The sequence below is a fragment of the Pinus tabuliformis genome, chromosome 9 (assembly GCF_031772625.1).
Source record: "Pinus tabuliformis cultivar Carrire ecotype Pingquan chromosome 9, CPIR1, whole genome shotgun sequence".
Lineage (NCBI taxonomy): Eukaryota > Viridiplantae > Streptophyta > Pinopsida > Pinales > Pinaceae > Pinus > Pinus tabuliformis.
Window position 1 is genome coordinate 522,997,652 of NC_142307.1, and position 20,561 is coordinate 523,018,212.

Sequence of the window (20,561 nt, forward strand, 5' to 3'; positions counted from 1 at the left end):
AACCTGAGATTGGGCGAATGAGACGGCGCGTAAAAGGTCAAAATAATGAACTTAACAAGGAATAAACTAAGCAGCTCGCAAGGGCAGAAGGAATACAACAGGAGAATGACAGGAGAACTGATTCTAATCGTTCGGCTTCCAACGATCAACTAAACTGCTTTTAATCGTTTGGCTTCCTACCAAATTTTGGTCAACAATAAGACACTATTTAGATATGATTAATGTAATTTCGAAATCAATGTTTCCCTTCATTTCCTTTCCTATTAAAGATATTAGATAACTTTTATCCATAACGGGGTAAAGCTACATTCTAAATTCCGAGAGTTTCTTGTATATATATAAATCTTTGAAATCCTCTATTTAAATATTTAGATATGGAAATGAAATTGAAAAATTATTTAAATATTTAGATGATGTATTTGACATCATTTAAATATTTAAATGGAGGTTTTGGCACTAATATAAGAGGTGAAATCATGGCATTTTGGGGTTGTTTTGGTTTGCCAAATAGAAACATCTGCATATCGTCAACATTTATGGAGATTCCAAAACTTCCATAGCAAAAATACAGGGACACTCTGCATTTGACCCACCTCTATTAAGTTTATGGAGATTCCAAAACCTCCATAGCAGAAATACAGGGACACTCTGCATTCCACCCACCTCTATTAACTGGATGGATTAACAGGATTAAACATGTGCTGGCCTCTCTCTCTTCCTACTCCATGGCACATGTATACAGAGAGGACAACAAGGATGCGGACAGACTGTCTAATGGGGGTCTACAAGGACAATATGGTATCATGTATTACAAACTAATAATAGATCATCTCATTAGAGAGGAAGGCGAGATCAACTTGCCATAAAAATGGATCCTGTTTTACTAGTTTTCTGATCTTTAGCCAACATTCTGATGGGCTGACAGATGCCACAGTTTTTTGCTCTGTTTTTGCATTTTTGGATTTGTGTTTTAAGGATTGACTAAACCAGATGTTATATTCAGACATACAAGCATGCATGTTTGTATATTGATATGTCTATCTTCTCTCAGTTGTATGTATTGGTGCACATCTTATTCTCTGTTTGGCCAATCAGTCTTTTCTGATATGTTCTCACTAATAAAATTTTAATTATATATATAAAAGCCAACATTTTTCTTCTAAAAATCTATTAGAAAAAAAATATTTTTTTAAAATCAAACTGTGTCCACTCATTTATTTAAAAATCAAAATTCCTGAACATAATTAAACTAATTCAGAACAAAACATCCAAACAAAAATAAAAAACTAATTCAAAACAAAACATTCAAACAAAAATATAAACCACCATTACAGCAACCCCTACAGCATAATTAAACTAATTCGGAGCAAACCATTCAAACAGGGAACAGGAGAAAACCAGTAATCTGAATCTATACTAATCTAATCCCACATACTTTGTATGGACAGGACATAACTCATCGAGAGAAAATCACTAGTCATCTGTATTATTTAATGGAAGTTATCCACTCAAAACCATATCATAACTTAACCTTTACTACTTTCTCTTTGGTTTCCATGCTTTCCAGAAGTCTTATAAAAGCGTTTACGTTCACTTGAAATTTACACAGAGTGTCTAATATGTTCCAAAAGCAAAATAATTAGTACCTTAGCCATATACTCGTAAAGGAATTGCTCAGTAGGAATAGCCAGAATGACCCACTGACACTAGTTCGGCCAGATGCAATGCACCGCCTTTGGACAGTGGGATATCCCTTCTCTCTTGTACAGATTTTGATATGGCTAGATATACAGATATCCTACCTCCTTCACTTGGCAATGGCAAGACTCTAGTAAGTCGCCTTCCGTTGTTAAACAAGTACTCAACAGAATCACCTTCTGTACTAAAACCTTTCTCTGCTATGCTGTAAAGATGATCTGCAATTAACACCAGCGAAATTCAGTAACAATTGGATATCTGGTCATATGCCAACATATTGCAGGAATCGTGGATAGTATTCAATCCTCCTTACCTACAAAGAGGGGATCATCCTCTGCCATCTTGCAAAGTTGGGTAAGAAAAGGACCATATATGGAGGGGTTGTCCACTCGGCCTATGACATATGATTGACAGGGACAGACCTTCCACACCAACTCAGAGCCTCTGCTCTGCATCTTATGCCTTACCACATTCTTTATAAAGTCCTTGCTAGTAAGTTTCTCTAGCAGCAACTCCAGAGTCTGTAACTCCAAAGTTTTTTATGTTACTTAGCCCAAATAATTAAAACCAAAAATGAATTCAAGCTTTCTGAATCATAAAGTTTCATAATCTATGAATGCACACCTTTTTGCTGAGGGAATTGATGCGATCCGATTGGGCAGTTGCAGCCCTGGGAAGCTTTAGAACCAAATTGCACTCATCCTCCAGGAGGCATTGAGAAGTCAATTTCTCAAGGTCTACAGTGACAGAAGGAACCATCTTGACAATCTTATCAGACTCCCTTCTCTGGTTAATCACTTCAACTTTAACAGGACGAGAGAATGTGACTAATTCATCTTCTTCATCAGACTCTACATCTTCCTGTTTCAAGAAACAAAGATATTGTTCTAAGAACACAGTCTTAAAAATCCCACAGAAACCATTACCCAAAAGAGCTGAAGGGTATATATACTCACCTGATCATCAGCAGGGCAAGAATTGATGATTTTGATATCTCTGGAGAAGCCAGTGTTTACATTGGTTTGCTTCATGGCCACCAGGTCTATGGCATAAAGCTTTCCTGAAGGGTACTTGACAGATTTAACAGAACCCAACGTAATATTTGAGTCCCCATTCTTCTTTGCTCTCAGAATTTTCCTTGCATCCTCTAGAGAATATAGAACCCACTTGGTCTCATCTTTCCACCAAAATTCAGTAACAATTGGATATCTGGTCATATGCCAACATATTTCAGGAATCATGGATAGTATTCAATCCTCCTTACCTACAAAGAGGGGATCATCCTCTGCCATCTTGCAAAGTTGGGTAAGAAAAGGACCATATATGGAGGGGTTGTCCACTCGGCCTATGACATATGATTGACAGGGACAGACCTTCCACACCAACTCAGAGCCTCTGCTCTGCATCTTATGCCTTACCACATTCTTTATAAAGTCCTTGCTAGTAAGTTTCTCTAGCAGCAACTCCAGAGTCTGTAACTCCAAAGTTTTTTATGTTACTTAGCCCAAATAATTAAAACAAAAAATGAATTCAAGCTTTCTGAATCATAAAGTTTCATAATCTATGAATGCACACCTTTTTGCTAAGGGAATTGATGCGATCCGATTGGGCAGCTGCAGCCCTGGCAAGCTTTAGAACCAAATTGCACTCATCCTCCAGGAGGCATTGAGAAGTCAATTTCTCAAGGTCTACAGTGACAGAAGGAACCATCTTGACAATCTTATCAGACTCCCTTCTCTGGTTAATCACTTCAACTTTAACAGGACGAGAGAATGTGACTAATTCATCTTCTTCATCAGACTCTACATCTTCCTGTTTCAAGAAACAAAGATATTGTTCTAAGAACACAGTCTTAAAAATCCCATAGAAACCATTACCCAAAAGAGCTGAAGGGTATATATACTCACCTGATCATCAGTAGGGCAAGAATTGATGATTTTGATATCTCTGGAGAAGCCAGTGTTTACATTGGTTTGCTTCATGGCCACCAGGTCTATGGCATAAAGCTTTCCTGAAGGGTACTTGACAGATTTAACAGAACCCAACGTAATATTTGAGTCCCCATTCTTCTTTGCTCTCAGAATTTTCCTTGCATCCTCTAGAGAATATAGAACCCACTTGGTCTCATCTTTCCACCAAACACCCTTCTCAGTTGGATCAACGATTTTGCACATATTGCTTCTGAAGCAGCAACAATGCAGGCAGAAATTATGCTGTGCACAGCAAACTTTGACGGTGTGAAAAACAAATACAGCAACATGCCTGGCAGAAACTATGCAGTGGAAAGAAAATTTCTGGTTCTGGGTCACAATTCATGATTTCTTCCTCGGTCTAGCCATTGCCCATTTGGCAAGTATGGCAGAAAGTGTTAGGCTAGGATTGAAAAGAAAATCTACAGAATGAATTAGATTCGACATTATTCTCCACACAGAAGCCAGAAACAGAGGACTTAGTCAATAAATTTGGAGCTAACAAATTTTTTAGAGAAACAGGTGAACAGAAACTATTGGGATCTAAAGGAATCGAACATTTTTTTCTTTTTTTCTGAGGATTGGATTTCTGAGTGTATGAATTGATACATATGGCATGAAGTTCCAACCACAAAACGAAAATAATGCTCCGATCTTCCAGTTAGACATAGGTGGCAACGGCCGGCTGAACAGGGACATTAGCGGTGAAAGACATGAAACCAGTTGTTGCAGACTGCTCCTCCAAGAAGAGATCCTCAGGCGCCCTGAATGCACCGTGCACGCAAATAATCGCCATACCAAACATGAGGGAAGAAATAAGCACGGACCCAACATCCGTCAAAAACACAATCACGATACTGAGGACTGACAGAATCCCCAGAATTTCTCTCTCGCTGAACCTTCTGCCATACAACACCAGAGGCTCTGTGCGGAAAAAGTATAGAAAAGACCAACCGCCCAACAAGACCAGGAGCAAGAAGAGTGAAACAAGATGCGAAAGCAGGCTGAAGGCTACCACGGAACAGAGCATAATCACATAATTAATGCGGAAATAGGTCCAGTTTCTCCGAATTCTGGATGTTGCCTCAACGAGGGACTCAGGTTTGGAGAAGGCGTTGTGATCCACGAGTTCCAGCCATGGCCGACGATGGTACATTGCATTTTTAACCCCTTCTGAGACTTTGGACAGGAAAACTGGGGCCGCAGGGCTGGAGAGTAGAGGTTGAGATATGGGAAGGATTGGAGTTGAAGCTGACGTCGAAGGGAATTTTGAAGCTGCCATTCTGCAGTCCCTCTTGCCGCACTTAACGGATCTTTAATCAAATTCCTGGACAATTTCTTCAACGGTTCTGTTACAACAACTAAACTGCACCCCTTCTGAGACTTTGGACAGGAAAACTGGGGCCGCAGGGCTGGAGAGTAGAGGTTGAGATATGGGAAGGATTGGAGTTGTACCTGACGTCGAAGGGAATTTTGAAGCTGCCATTCTGCAGTCCCTCTTGCCGCACTTAACGGATCTTTAATCCTGCTTTTGATTGTTCGGCTTCCTACGATCAACGATCAAATTTTGGTTAATCATCTAACACCCTAAATCGACGGTCAACAATAAGACACGGAGTCGGCTGGGGCTATTTCTTTCAGAGGGAAACGCCTTACGGCGTAATGAAGCGTTTTTAGCGTTTAATATTTCACAAGGTAAAATGAGACATTTTTGTTTTTCCAAAGGTGTGCCAAGTCCCATACTAATATGCACTATAGGCATAGTTGTGCACAACATTCCATAAGGATTAGCTATGAGTATGGCTCTCGCATCACATGAAGAGTTTTACTTGTGCGAACAAGCAATGTGCAGAATTTTTTTGTATAAACAAGTAGCTTTCCACACAGTGAAAGCTTCGCACAAATCCAATTAAATTTGGACAGTGAAAACTCCATACAAATCTAACCAAATAATTGATTGAAGGATCAAATCCAATTTTATAGTGAAGTATCAAGACTTTTTTACAAAAGTTTATACATACACGAAATTCCTCCATGGCGTAAAAAATACATTGCCCTATGAATATCCATCTCCAATGAAAACATCATTATAGGAGCATTTACGCACTGGAATACCTGTGTTTAAAGAGATGAAATGCATGCAATTCACATTTCTTGAGCACTTGTTTGAACATTCACCTTAAACCCTGTTGGAGTATTAATCACGACATCGTCCATTACTATTCCATAGTAGACGTAGTACAAGTTAGGACATAATGGTCGGTGATGGTCAACAAGTTTAGGTAGCAAGTAAATGACAGTGAGTGGAATCTCTATAGATTCTCTGGCTAGGCTTTGTATAAATTTTCTTATGATGAATGAAATAAAGAAGCTCATGTAGTGAGTTTCATATTTATGATATGGTATCAGAGCCTTCTGATGTGCTATCGGAGCTCAAGTGAGTTGTGAGTTGTTGTGAGCTCGGAGTCAGAGATGTGGGCTCTGATGGAATGTTAATTCCAACTGCTGGCTGCAGGCGGACGTGGGCAGCCGACTCAGCCAGCACGCTGCACCCAAAACCGCCAGAACAAAACCACAAACCCGCTTGAGGCATATCGCACCGCTCTTTGGTATGGAGTGGTTTCCGTACACAAGGGCCCGATAAAACTTGGTGCAGACGCGTGTCACTCGCCTGACGTAAGCCAACGTAAAATTTCGGAACGTATTGTTCAGTTATGTAATGCTTTCCGATATCTCCGTCCACCGTCCGATCTGCTCCCGCGCTCTCCGTCGTCGATCGCCTGAAGCTGCATACGGGCCCGCATCAAATCAAGGATTGCGTGGAGTAAAAGGAATTCTGGTTGACCGCCGATTAAATCAATTAAATGCCATGCTGAGAATTAAATGGGATTTGCAGAGGGTTGGTAAAACTCTTAAGTTTTACGGCATGAATTATTTTTGTTTTGAAATATATTTTTTTTGGTTCATGAATATAATGAATGAAACAAAAAAAATGCGGGTGGCTGTATTGTATTTTATTAACACATGGAACGAGTAAAAAAAAATGGGGCTCGGTGAGTTGTAATATGTATTGACCATTTTGTAATATGAGAGCTTGGGGGAGCGAAAGAAAAGAGTGCACAACAGTGCATGAAAAAGAGCAGAAGTGGAGCGAATATGTTTGAGTGAGGTATGTGTAGAACATCGCACAGCAGTGCGTAGTGTGAAGCAAGGAGGGTATAAAGAAATCAGTGTTGATTTTTTTTGAAAAACCAGAAAAGCAGCAGCGTAAGATGAAGCCAAGTCTTTGGTATTGTATTTGAAAATATTTTGTGAGATGTTGTAATGTGCAGAAGCACATAACGTTTTTTTTTGGAGCTACATATGTAAAAGTTTGTTTTACAGTAGTATGTGTAAAATATTTTTACAGCAGTATGTGTAAAAATAGTTTTACACCAGTAAAGTAAAAAGGGGTTTTACTGCAGTAAACCCAGCACAGTGAATTCTCAGGTGGAGACATAGTTTTGTTTTTTATGGGTGAAAGTAATTTTGGTGAATCCCTCTCAGCAAAGAGGATGAATATGTATCAAAGTTGGCTGAATGTAATTTTTGGTAAATCCCTCTGAGTGAAAGAGGATGAATGTTGTTTCAGGCTTTATATTTTAATGAATAGAAAAGTTTTTATGGCTGTGTAATACTCTGTTCTGAGATTTTTTTTTAAAAGCTTCCCTGTGCAAAAAGATCCTGTGGCAGAAGGAAACAGAGCATTGCCTCTGTGGTGTTTGTTTTTCTGGTTTTTGGTATTTTCCCATTGCAAAAAAAAATACCCAACAGGCTCAATGGTGTTGAGTTGAGTGAAGGAGGCAGTGAGTCTGAAGTTATATGTAAGCCGAGAGGACGTGAAAGAAGCTGAGTGCCTAGTGTTGTTGTGTGAAAGTTGCTGCTATGTGAGGAGCATTGGCCTGAGGAGGCATTAAGCCTTACGTTGTTGCATTGTTGTGAGCCACGTGGGAGCAGTGCTGTGGATGCATGGATCAAACATGTGACTGGAGGTTCTTATTTCCTCCTGTTAACTGTAGACTATGTGAAGTTGAGAGACCGCTGAGTGTGAGCTCTTGCTGATGTGGGAATGTGGCATATTATGAAGTCAAGCTATGAGCTATTGTTGTGCATGTCAGCATGAGGAGGATTGTATTATGAGACATGGGGACACGGTCATGACTCCCAAAAAGAGTTGCGGAAGTGTGGATTTTGCATCGATTCCCTCTTTTGTTTACAATCCTTGTTGTTTACAGTGTTGTGTGTGGAAGAGTTGTTGCTTCGTTGTTAAATTTTGGAGACGCATTAACTGTAAAATTGTGGTGTGCAATTGTCTTGGAAAGTGGCAGATTGACCTTGGTGTGTACTTGTGTTGGAAAGTGAGGTTGTGTGAAGCCTGAGTGAGACCTAAGGGTTGCAGTATGACGTTGTAGCTGTTGTGAAAGTTGCATCGAAAGTGTGGTGAAGCTTGTGCATAAACTGTTTTCGTTGGTAGTTGATCGAGCCACTGCAAATCAAAGTGTGGTGAAGGATGAGTTGTGCGTGTTGAGAAGCGGGATTGAATTTCAAATTTATTCTTCTGGTTAAGTGAAAATCTGATGTCATCCGTGTTTCATTGTACCAGGAGAGTTGTTGCAAGGAAAAGATGAATGTTTTAGGGCAGGCAAATTCCATTAGAATGCGGAGGTGATGGTGATATAGGAGAAAGGCGTTGTCAAATCTAGCAAAATTATTTTAAAAAAATTGCAAAGTGTTTGAATCCTCAAATTGAGTGTTTCTTAGACTAGGGCCCATGGGCACGTTATATTGTATTTCCCTCTCCGTGTCGGCCCCACCACGGTTGAATTTCAAAGATAACTTGATTTTGAGAATGTTGGCATGGGAACCGTGGTGTGGTGAGTAATCTGCGAGCTTGGTGCATTGGTGTTGGGACATACTGGACACTGAGATTGGCCCAGTTGTTGTGAGTTCTAGTCTCTGATAGGAGGACATAACATGGGGTGAGCGTGAGAGAGGGTCGATCTCACAACCTCAGCGGAAGCTTGGTGCGGTGAGAAACATTTTGTGTTTTTTATCACAATGGAGGAGCAAATGTGACGGCAAGGTGTTGTGCATTGTAGTAGTCAAAGTTCATTGTTTGCTACAGATTTGGTTTCGTGACAGAGTGATGGGTCATAAAAAGTCTCGAAGAGAATGGAAAAAGTTGGGGAGAAAGAATGAAAGGGAAATTGCTACAAAAGAGTATGGAATGTTTCAGCCAAATATAGATCTGAGTGAGCCTGAAGAATTTGAAGACATCGATGCAATATTGAAGTGATTAATGCTTTTTTTGCCAATTTTCTTAAGTAAAAATTTTAAACTTTGGGAAATTAAAATGAAGGGACTGCTTGGTTCAGTAGATTTATGGCAATTTGTTGAAGAAACTTCCATAAATCCCCATGATAAGAGTAGAGGTGCAGTAGCATTGCTTCTCGTCATATCATCTCTAGATGAAAACATTTTGTCTAGTATTTTGTATGAATATGGTGAAATCTGTGATGCAAAAATATTTTGGGATATTCTTGAAATGAAGTACAACATGAAGTGGAGTGAGAAATCTCAATTTGATGAAGGTGTTGTTAAAAATGGTGATTGTGTTGAAAGCATCATAATTGGGATCAAGACTGAAAATATGTCTGTCACTGACAATAGAGTAGCATGTGATAGTGAAGAAGCTCCTTGTGATGCAGAAAGTATGAAGTCAAATTTGATGAGAATTATGTATCTCATGAAGAGTGGTTCAATCTGATGCAAGAAAAGCATCTTATTGATGAATATGTATCTCATGAAGAGTGGTTCAATCTGATGCAAGAAAAGCATCTTATTGATGAATTGTTGTTTGGTGAGAAGATATGTGTACCTCCATAGACAAATCAAATGCAACACAACATGTTTGCAACAACATATTTGATTAAAGAGGTTGAAGGCATGAAACAACCAACTTTGACAAAAGAGAAAGATGAAGGAAGGGAAGCTCTCTTAAAAGAGCAGGATGACAAGAACCAATATGGTTCTTCTTATGATCTTTTATATAAATTTAACATTGCTTTTAAGTGTGTAGATATTGACAGTGAGGAAGAAGCAATAGAACTTGAAGAAATTGCAAGCATTAAGGACAAGTATAAGTCCCAAGAACCTGCAACAATGTTAAATACAAAGAATGTTAACCCACAATCAAGAAAGGAGAAGCTCCATCACTATCTTATGGAAAGAAAGGTGAAGATGAAACTACACCAGAAAATGAGCAAGCATGGACCCTTTAGCAAAAAGACCAAAATGAAAGCTTTGTTATCAAGTTTTTTTTCATGTACAGGCAAGTTAACATTTAGGTCGTGTTAAGGGGTGGTGTTAGAGTATTAATCATGACACTATCCATTACTATTCCATAGTCGACATAGTACAAGTTAGGAGTTAATAGTCGACGATGGTCGACAAATTTAGGTAGCAAGTAAATGATAGTGGGTGGAATCCGTGTAGATTCTCGACTTGGGTTTTGTATAAATTGTCTTATGATGAATGAAATAAACAAACTCATGTAATGAGTTTCATATTTATATCATGGTATCAAAGCTATCATTACAGGAGCATTTATGCACTCGAATACCTCTGTTTAGAGAGATGAACTGCATGCAATTCAAGTTTCTTGAGCACTTGTTTGAACATTTACCTTCAATCCACCATCCAAGCTCAAACTTTCCCAAATCTAACTTTGGTTCCAAATCGATGATCGAATATACTAGGATAACTATTAGGTCCATGGAACAACTAGAATCTTCCTTGCTAGTCAATCCACCATCCAAGTTGAAACTTTCCCAAATATAACTTTAGTTCCAAATAAGTGATTGAATGTAATACGATAACTATTATGACCATGGCACAAATGGAATCTGCCTTGCTATAGTTTTTTACCAGCATAATATTTCATGAATTGAGAGCGTATTTATCCCTAACGACATCAACCATTATTAAAATCCTTTTACACTGCCATTCAACACGACAGCGCCGGCCTCTGCAATGCTGAAACTAAAAACCACCATTACATTTGCATTTGTTGTATGTAGGAAACTTTCTTGCTACTAAATATAAATCAATTCATTTGCATTACAATTGCAGAAATGAAAGATTCGATTGCCATTATTACAATTATTGAACTCATTCTTCAATAATAGTGTTGGCTTATTAAGGCCTGACCTAGGTTCGGAGTTAATTAGTCAAACAAATCTCGGTACTACTGGCCCTTTCGGCAACAGTCCGCAGAGCGCGGACTGAGGTCTCACTCGAAGTAGTATGGGAGGGTGCTAGAACCAGGTTTCCGCACCCTGGAGATGTTTGATGAGTTTGACTGGTCCTTTGTCTGTTCCTGCGTGTAGGTGGCTTCGCACACCTTCTGTGCCTCGCGGCCTGATACCTTGTCTTCGCGCAGCCCTAACCAGGGGTTGTGTCGCGCTCTGCGTTATCACCCGAGATATTATTTATCCTTCAATGTTTAGTTAAGCATCTTCGCCTACTTAAATGTCTTTAAGTTATATTTAACAATACAAAACATTCATACAGGTGCGCGCAGTAAATAAACAATATATTTGAAAATTATATCAATCATGCATTAACCCAAGGACAGATACACAAGATTATAACCAAACTTATCTTTATTGATTTTCCACCGGTTACAGACTCGACCTACCCTGCGTACTCAGCTGCAGGGGTCTGCGCACTCAGCTACAGACTACTAGGCCTCTGCGCACTTAGCTACAGAGCCTTCTCCTACTCTACGACTCATAGACACACTTTACACTTTGACTCAACCACTTAGACTTCTCATTCTTCTTTCTTAGTTCTTCGTTCTTTTTCCTTTTTTACACTTAGATCCTCGCTTTATTTATACAATCCCATGGTCCGGGGACCATGGGTGGGTATCCAGCCGACATTACATTACGAAACTAGGGCGGACAACCCTGTGACTCTATCATACTTTCGCGCCCCGCGCCCGCAATTCGCAGAGCTTTTACAACAAGATTTGGTCAAAACTTGGGCTTTAAGCCCAAAACATGCCTTGGGGGGGATTCCATGCCCAACAAATAACACATTTTTCATCCATGAATTGAAGGGTGCTCATTCAAACAAAGGATGATATCACAAATGTTGTCTCCACTAGGGAAACTTCGAAACTAAAACTTATCATAACCCTATATGTTGGAAAACATTAATTCCAATCGTCGTTTGCATTAACTATGTTAGGTAGGAAGTATTCTTGAGAGTTTTGGAGGAAGTCTCACGCCTTCTATAGAGTTCAGATAGATTTCCAAAGAAGCCACTGTCACCAACAATCTAGAATCGAGAAGCTTCATCACGTTATATAAAATCATTCTCTAGCAATGTAAATTCTAAGTTTTGTTGTGCTATCTACGTTCTCTGATATGATATCAGAGCCTGATGGAGTTCAGACCGAGAGGAATGTTTGCAGGTGTGAGGAGTGTTTATAGTTAGAGTGTTTGATGAAGAGTGTTGTTGCTCTACTATGTGAGATAAGTGTATTTGTACGTGGTTGAGGGTTCAGTTGTCACTGAGTTGTTGTGTGATCGAACGCCATTGAAAGAGGCATGAAAAGAGGACAGCCCGTTGTGGAATAAAGTCGAGGGAAAGTTGCTCAACGATGAGAGGAGTAAAGCCTATCGTGGACCTAGTGTTGTGTTTAGTGTTGAACCCGACGTGAAGTGCGTGGGGTGTATGTGAAGCCCACTGATTACAAAGGGGTGTGGTCAATGACTAACCATTTGAGATTCTGTTGTTCAAGCTGTGAGGAGCTCTAAGGACAATTTGAAGAGAGCGATTTGATCGTGTAGACTATGTTGGAAACTATGTTGCTGCTGGGAAATATGTGGTAAGTTGAGGGTCGTGCGGTGACCATATAGGCGTGTGATGGTCCTTACGCACTTGGAGAAGAGTTGTGTTCTCTAGAGAAGGACTGGTGGTGCCTCTAGATTGACAATATTGGTTGGTTGTTTATTCAATAATGAACACTCGGGTCGCTGTGTGTTATTGTGAGTGTTCGCTGGGTCGTTGTAATCACTACCACTGAGTTGAAGTGCCTGCAACCTACCCATTGGAGTATTCATCGAAGGATATTTAGAAGCATAGTGTCTTGAATATTTTCAAAATCAATGAAGGAAATATTTATGCGATGAAGGAGCCTATAGCCAAGCCTCCAATCGCAAATTATTTGGAGTAAGGTATTGGTCCATCGTTTATGATTTTGTAAAGATTTGGGCCATTATTTGGAGTTTGGTAAAAATATTGGTGAAAATTTGTTGAAAGAAAAATTCATATTAAAATACTTCAACCGAATGGATGAAAGTGTGAATGTGAGAAAGGAGATAAGCTTTTTAAATATATATATTTTTAAAGAGGTGAAAATATCAGTAAAAAGAAAATAGAGGAGGAGATATGGTGCATTAAGGGAGATCCATTGCATTGTCGCTACAAAGTTGTCAAGAGTTGTGTCGAAATTGTGTTACAACCATGTGTTGAATGTAAAATTTGAAAGGAGTCTCATGTTGAATGTCATGGTGGTGTACTTCGTGCTAAGGAGTCACCTTGTGTGAAGAAGAGAAGCTTGGAGGAGACTAGTTGTATTTGGGGGTGGTGAACTTAACCCTGTTTGACTGTTATTCTATGATAAGTGTTTTTTTATTAAGTTGCAAATCAGAGGGGCCGAATTGGTGTCTCGCTGAATCTTCATTCTAGTGCAAAGGAGTTGCATAAAGAAGCTACCAACGTTGTGTGTGAGTATTTTCAGTTGCTGGAGTTGTGAGCCTATGGTGATGGGAGGGAGTATTTTTTGGGAGTCTATTTATTGTGGGTCACAAATTGGACTGTGTAAAGTCATGGATCTTGACTCTGTTGTCTCGTGGATGTCTGCACTATGGATATTTTTGAGGAGTCACTCAGGGTTTGAGAGCACGGAGGAAGAGATTTGAGGAGGGCCTAAGAGCTGTGGATGCCATTTTAGCAATGTTTCTCTTATCAACTTTGACAGCCTAAAGTTGTTTGCTTCCCACATATGTTTTTGTGGTGAATGGTTTGTTGTTGTGACAGTGGTGGAGTTGAGCCTAACAAGGTGTTATTGCAAGAGAGACGTTGTCGATATGTGTGTGACGAGCCTAGTTTGTGTATTGGCTAAGGAAGATTGCAGCCCGTGGGCATGTATTAGGAAGCCTAGAAATGAGTGGAATAATGTTTGATAGTGATCTTTTTGATGATATTTTTTTAAAGAGTCCATTTGGAAGTATTTTTGGGCCGGGTAATATTTTTGAGTCATAAGAATTTTCAATAAACAAAATGATTTTATTGATAACCATGAATACCAAGAGTTGGAGTCTATTCCACATGTTCCTGCAATCATTAACAACAAAGCTTGCTTCTCCCGGAACCCAATTGTTAGAAATTTGATTGGATCCACTTCTAAGATGGCTACGATAGTGGAGGACACCACCTTGGATGTTGTTCAAATGATGCTCATGTTCGAATATGAGTGCATTTTGGTGGATGAAAAGGATCATGTCAACATTGATGTAGAAGATGTTCCAATCGATTAGTTTGTGCCACTTGATCACATACTTTACAAGGCTCCTTCTCATGGAAAGTGGGGAGAGCATGAATTGGATTACCTTGTTTTCATTGTTCGGGATGTTGCCTTGCATCCCAATCTAGAAGAGGTTGTTAAGTACGTAAGAAAAGAGCAGTTGAAGGAGCTCATAAGGAAAGCAAGAAAGGTGAATATGAAACTGCATCAACAAATGAACAAGCATGGACCCTTTAGCAAGAAGGAAAAAATGAAAGATGTGTTATCAAGTCGTGTGTTGTAGAAAATCCAGATTATGTTGTAAGCCTAGCTGAGACTTAGACCAACAGGCATGTCAATTAAGAATATGTATGTGTCATATGTATTGTGCTATAGTGTATTTTGTGTGTTTATCTTATGGTTGGAATTAAGGGGGAGTGTTGGAAAACATTAATTCCAACCGTTGTCTGCATTAACTATGTTAGGTAGGAATTCTTCTCGAGAGTTCAAGAGGAAGTCTCACGCCTTCTTGAGAGTTCAGATAGCTTCCCAAAAAAGCCACTGACAATCCAGAATTGAGAAGATTCATCATGATGTATAAAATCATTCTCTAGCAATGTAAATTCTAAGTTTTGTTGTGTTATCTGCATTCTCTGATACTATACGCATCCTCTGCTACAAAAACTCCAAAGTTTGTATGTGGGAATTGCGAAAGATAAGTTTTATATGGTAAAGAAATGGTTTCTAATATACATATAATTTAATAAAATTTAAAATAGGCTATGTTCGTTCAACAAGTATACGTACTATATGCTAGTTACGGTGGAAGTAAAGTTTAATTGAATTGGCTAATTTTTCATGTCCTTTTATGTTGGAGTTGTATTGTACGAGTTATGAGCATAATATAAATGTAAGCTTACATGTCTGAGATTTTCATTTTGAATGAGTAAACGAACATTCCACGTTTGTTGTATTTTAAAAATGTATCTTTTTATGAACATTTATGAATATATTATCATGAATTTATATGGATGCTTTTTTTATTATTTTTTTAAATTGTGAGTATAAGTTCATGGTTTTTTCGAGGCAAGTAGGTTGGAAAACTGCTGCATTATATCTATAAACCTTGTGCTGGATAGGAAACCACCAGAACGTGGAGCTTTCTAGAATCAAATACCATTGGTGATGCCATTCTCATAAATTTCGGTGGATACCAACAAAAATTGACCACGCGAAGTCTCCAAATATTTAGGAATATAGTCTGTTGTAGGCTCTTGGCTGCTTATTAATTATGAAACAGGGGATTCCACATCATAGGTATTGTAAATAAAGGTTATGATAGATAAAATTGAATAATGGACACTAAATTCTATATTCATATCAAATAAAGTTACATATAAATATATTTAGTGTTGTCTCAAGATAGGTAAACTAACTTGGACACACAATCACTTGGTAGAGAGAGTATCTCAACCACACCAATCTAGGAAATATCTAAATCTAAAAATATCCTAAGGAACAGGAATAGACTCCTTTACATAGTAAGAATAACAATTGAGACAAGTAGAAATTGAATTTCCAAGTCACCCCCTTAATGACTACTTGTCTCAATCTCAATATCCAAAGTCTAGTTGTGGTCAATCATGACAAAAGAATATGTCAATGCCAATATAAAGGAACAACCATCTACCGGAATGTATGGATCCCCAACCCCTGTGACCACTAGTCTACTAAGATTCCCTTCACATACGTATGGTTTTGTCAACCATTATAACTGCATACTTGTACATGTACCTGCAAATCCCCCTCCATCATCATCATCATGGGTTTTCTCAGATTACCCATAACCATGCTCTGGGTTTTATTGGCTTACCCTCAACCATGCCCAGGGTTTTCTCAGCTCACCCTAAACCATGCCCAGGGTTTTGTCGGTTGATGTTAAACCATGCCTAGGGTTTTGTCGGCTGACCCTAAACCATGCCTACAAGAATCCTATCCACTTCACTCTCACATGTGGTTTCTGGCTTACCACAAACCTACACTTCCAAAGTGGTTTCTGGCTAACCACAAACCTGCAATCACAAAGTGGTTTTAAAATTACCACGAACTTCATGGGGGTACACATGACTCATCAGGCTTACGTTACAAACTCCAACTCTTGTAGTTACCAGGTACATACATTACAAAGACCACTACAAAACATCATAGACTTGCTTACTAATAAATGTATGTGACACAAATGTTGGGTGTGGAGCCTGATTATCTTCTTTATTCAAAGGTATCGTCGCATTGGACCCCAGTTCGTAATGTGGCAGCAACTCCACCCATTTTTTCACCATTAAGGGGGCAACAATGATTTTTATGAGCCCCCCTGGTGGGGGTTTGGTGGAAGTGCCCCCGAAGCTAAAAATAGATGTAGAATTTCCTTGTAAAATATCATAATTTCGTAGTCAATATGATTCGTTCATAAGGCGGATGATCTGACAATAGAAGTTATGTTTAATTTAGGGTTTTTTGCCCTAGAAGGCAGCCCCTCGCTATATATGAGGGAATTGTATTGCGGCGATGCATATGTGTATTATGAGCGAAAAAGAGAGAGGAGATTGTGTGAGAGTGAAGAGGAAATTACAACTAATCTTCTGTAGGTTGTATCTCTTCATTTTGTTGAATAATATAAAAGGAGGGACTGGTTGTTTCTCCATGGACGTAGCCCAAATTAGGTGAACCACGTATATCTATGTCTCTCTTATTTTATGCATTTTCTGTATTTTTGTTTCTTCAATATTTTATGTGTTGCATTGCTTTGTAATATATAATTTTCTAACAACACAATATACCATGAGTCTGCTTTATTTCAACACATAATATTTTACCTTGTTTTTCCATCTATCACTGCTTCAATCAACTTCTTCTAAAAACATATCCAAGCTTGGTGTCTTGATCTTGAATCTTTCCAGCTTCAGTTCATAGTTGTTAGAGTGATCAATTCTAACAAATAACATTTACATGTTAAGTTGATCAGGCTCAACATGTTTCAGTTACAAATACCAAAAAGTAATTCAAGAAAACAATTCATTTCACCAAGCATGTACTAATTCGCGGCATAGTGGAAGTGGAAACGGTGATGCAGTGTTCACACAGAGACGTTGCTCACACTCACTCTTCAGTGGATCGAAACAGATCATGTATTGTTCCTCATGTCCATAGGTCGTGCTCCCATTTCCATAAACATTGGTATGGATTCTCCATTCTTGGCCTTGAATATTTCCCAAGAATTCAAAGTCAAGCTCATCGTGGGTACCCTGAAACATGTCCCCATGACAACTGCTCCTTCAACGAACACCACATCGGCTCCAATAATCGTCAATTTCCACCCATAATAATGTATTTGCATTGACCGAAGTCCCTACCTCAAGATTTAATGCATCTATGGAAGCTCCCACAGAATCCGCCAATAGATCGTTCATCTTGAACCCTCACTAATAAGGAATCACTCTACATATGAAGCAAAACCTACACAACAACAATGACCCACACAACAATGGATGCAAGTTTTCCGTGTTGGGTACCTTTCCCACATTAAATTCAATGTAGCTCTTCTATCTTGTCGATTATGTCTAGAAGTGCTAGTAGGGGTGGGCGCAGACCCACATTCAGTTTATTGGCCTCTACGATAAATATCAACCCCGAACCCAATTATGTAATGCTCTCCATCACATAACTGGATTTTTCATCATCCCTGGCCCTCTTGTGGGGCAGGGGTAGAGGCAGAGTATTGTCATTTCTTTGGGAAACAACATCTAAATTGGCCCACATGAGCACTAGATCGACTCTAATAATCGACCTATCTCCACATAATGTTGGCTCCCCACTCTCCCACACTTTATAGTCTTCACACATCCCCAACAATTGGCTTCCCATTGCACAACTTCTTGCCTCTTAGAAAGCTCTTACAACTCTTAATTCAAGAGATTACAACTCCACTGCACTTCTCCTCTTACCATCACAATTACACCAAATATATCTCCAACGTAGATCCAAACAAATGCGTTGGGAAAATAAAACAATGTTTCATTGACAACATCTTCATAACCAGTTGACTCGGTCCATCATTGGTGAGGCAAAATTGCTCACGTTCCTTTTCACATAGAATCCGTCAACTTCGACCACCGCTTCAATGGGCAATAGACTTCCCTGCAGCCTATTCTTTCACAATATCTTAACCATCCTTCCACACACCAGTGAACGACTCAGTGCTTGCTATCAAAGACTCCAACAAATGACTCCATACTCATAAGCACTTCCAGGATGCATTCACTACACCAGACTCACTCTCGGTCTCATCTAAGACTAGAAGTCAAGGCTTTCTCTCTTCCTTGTCTAGCACCAAGCCTCGTCTACACCATGATCGTTTAGTTTTTACTTAAACGAACAAACAAAAAATTAACACAGTATACTCTCTCAAAACAAATTTATATACTCCTTATTTCCTTCGGCCCAGGAGGGGCCAAGGCACAGGCCCTCATGGGCACACTAAATTCTATATTCATATCAAATAATGTTACATATAAATACATCTAGTGTTGTCTCAAGATAGGTAACTAACTTGGACACACAATCACTTGGTTGGGAGAATATCTCAACCACACACCAATCTAGGAAACATCTAGATCTAAACAACTCATAAGGAATAGGAACAAACTCCTTTACGTATTAAGAGTCACAAATGAGACAAGTAGGAATTACATTTCTAAGTATGATATCCTTTCAAACATATTCTGATACATTTTGTTTTAAAAGGATATCAACTTCTCATGTTGAAAACAAAAATAAAATTATTTTAAGTGGTAAATAACAATTTCAATGAAAAAATGGTCACTGTCGAGCCATGGCATATCGATTACATTTTGCAGCTTGAGAGCATCTTATGATAATATGTATTTCCATAATGTAGAGTGAATCACCATTACATATGGATTTCATATTGCCTAGTGAGAGCATCTTATACTAATATATGTCAACAGAATATAGAGTGAATATTTCATTTGAGATGAGGTTTAACATAGTACAACATATGAGGTTATGATGTGCTTCTGCGATGTTGAAATAGAAATATCATGGAAATGAGCAGGACATTTGTTGGAAAATTAATCTCAACCACTAATTTAAATAAATGGACAACAATCATAGTTGTGGCACACAAGTAAATCAAGCAAGTGGAGATTTACTGTAGGTTGCGGATTTTATTTGCTCAATGACACGAATTAAATGAAATTTTAAGAGTGAGTACAAACTTCCCGTTACTCAACCTACCAAGTAATTAAAAACAAATGGGTATTTAATGCAAGGTTGGTAAAATATAAGTTCTATTGTTTTACTCCACAAGTGATGTTGGTACTCCCCAACATTAAAAAAAAAAGATCATTTTTGTACAATCACCCGTCTTGTGCTTTAATTTTTTACTTTGTCATGAATTAATGTGTTTAAAACTTGTATATTTGAATATACATGTATAGAAGTATAATTTTTTACTTTTTTCATGAATTAATGTGTTAAAAAACTTGTATGTTTGAATATACGTGTATAAGTCCCCTTACTCAAACTATCAAGTAATTAAGAACAAATGGGAATTTAATGCAGGGTTGGTAAAATGTAAATTCTAGTCTTTTACTCCGCAAGTGATATAGGTACTCCACAACATAAGAAAATTGTTTCTGTACAATCGTTTATCCAATGTTTTAATTTGTGACTTTGTCATGAATTAATGTGTTAAAAACTTGTATATTTGACTATACATGTGTAGAAGTCTAATTTTTTACTTTGTCATGAATTAATGTGTTAAAAACTTGTTTGTTTGAATATACATGTGTAGAAGTATTTTGTATAGTAGCAGAGGTAAGTTTGAGAATTTTTTAGAGAGAAAAATGTGGAGAAATTTGTGGTGGGCGCTTAAAACCAATTTGTTACAAAGTTTTCCAGTAAGTTACTCCGCAACTCCGGGTGAAGTGTAAATATTAATAGGAACTCTTGTTTTACTTGGTAAAGGAGTTGCAGCTCCCATATGAATCTTTTTCAATGTATTGGAAAAATATAATCTAAAGTGTATTTGTTGGAGACTCCCATATGAATGTTTTTCAATGTATTCTAAAAATATAGTCTAAAGTATATTTGCTCGAATATCTTTCTGGAAATTTCACTTATGGTTTTTATTGCGCAACCACTTTGTTTTTTTACTTTGTTCTGTTGTGTGTAACATCTGAGTTTTTCACTTTGTTCTG

At 38.4% G+C, this 20,561-nt stretch overlaps 2 protein-coding genes and 1 pseudogene across 2 annotated transcripts; all 3 read right to left on the reverse strand.

Moving 5' to 3' along the window:
• Positions 1-1,583: 1,583 nt before the first annotated feature.
• LOC149149512 (uncharacterized) lies at positions 1,584-2,939 on the reverse strand. The gene is made up of 4 exons (XM_089440269.1): positions 2,655-2,939; positions 2,323-2,559; positions 2,012-2,219; positions 1,584-1,916 (listed from the first exon to the last, which is right to left on the reverse strand). Exons 1-4 carry the CDS (start codon positions 2,937-2,939, stop codon positions 1,675-1,677), a joined length of 972 nt encoding a protein of 323 aa, XP_089296395.1. The 3' UTR covers positions 1,584-1,674.
• Positions 2,940-3,223: 284 nt separating this feature from the next.
• LOC149149513 (uncharacterized) lies at positions 3,224-3,964 on the reverse strand. The gene is made up of 2 exons (XM_089440270.1): positions 3,606-3,964; positions 3,224-3,510 (listed from the first exon to the last, which is right to left on the reverse strand). The coding sequence occupies exons 1-2, from the start codon at positions 3,870-3,872 to the stop codon at positions 3,253-3,255; spliced, it is 525 nt and encodes a 174-aa protein (XP_089296396.1). The 5' UTR covers positions 3,873-3,964; the 3' UTR covers positions 3,224-3,252.
• A 148-nt stretch (positions 3,965-4,112) lies between these two features.
• On the reverse strand, positions 4,113-5,048 carry LOC149149514 (PRA1 family protein B4 pseudogene; annotated as a pseudogene).
• Positions 5,049-20,561: the final 15,513 nt, after the last annotated feature.

Excerpts from the sequence above, each read along its gene's own strand:
- LOC149149512 (XM_089440269.1), bottom strand. The coding sequence starts at position 2,939 with ATGATTCCTGAAATATGTTGGCATATGACCAGATATCCAATTGTTACT. Across the intron at positions 2,560-2,654 it reads CTTGCCCTGCTGATGATCAG|GAAGATGTAGAGTCTGATGA; the intron begins GTGAGTATATAT and ends TTCTTGAAACAG. Across the intron at positions 1,917-2,011 it reads GGATGATCCCCTCTTTGTAG|ATCATCTTTACAGCATAGCA; the intron begins GTAAGGAGGATT and ends TGTTAATTGCAG.
- LOC149149513 (XM_089440270.1), bottom strand. The coding sequence starts at position 3,872 with ATGTGCAAAATCGTTGATCCAACTGAGAAGGGTGTTTGGTGGAAAGAT. Across the intron at positions 3,511-3,605 it reads CTTGCCCTACTGATGATCAG|GAAGATGTAGAGTCTGATGA; the intron begins GTGAGTATATAT and ends TTCTTGAAACAG.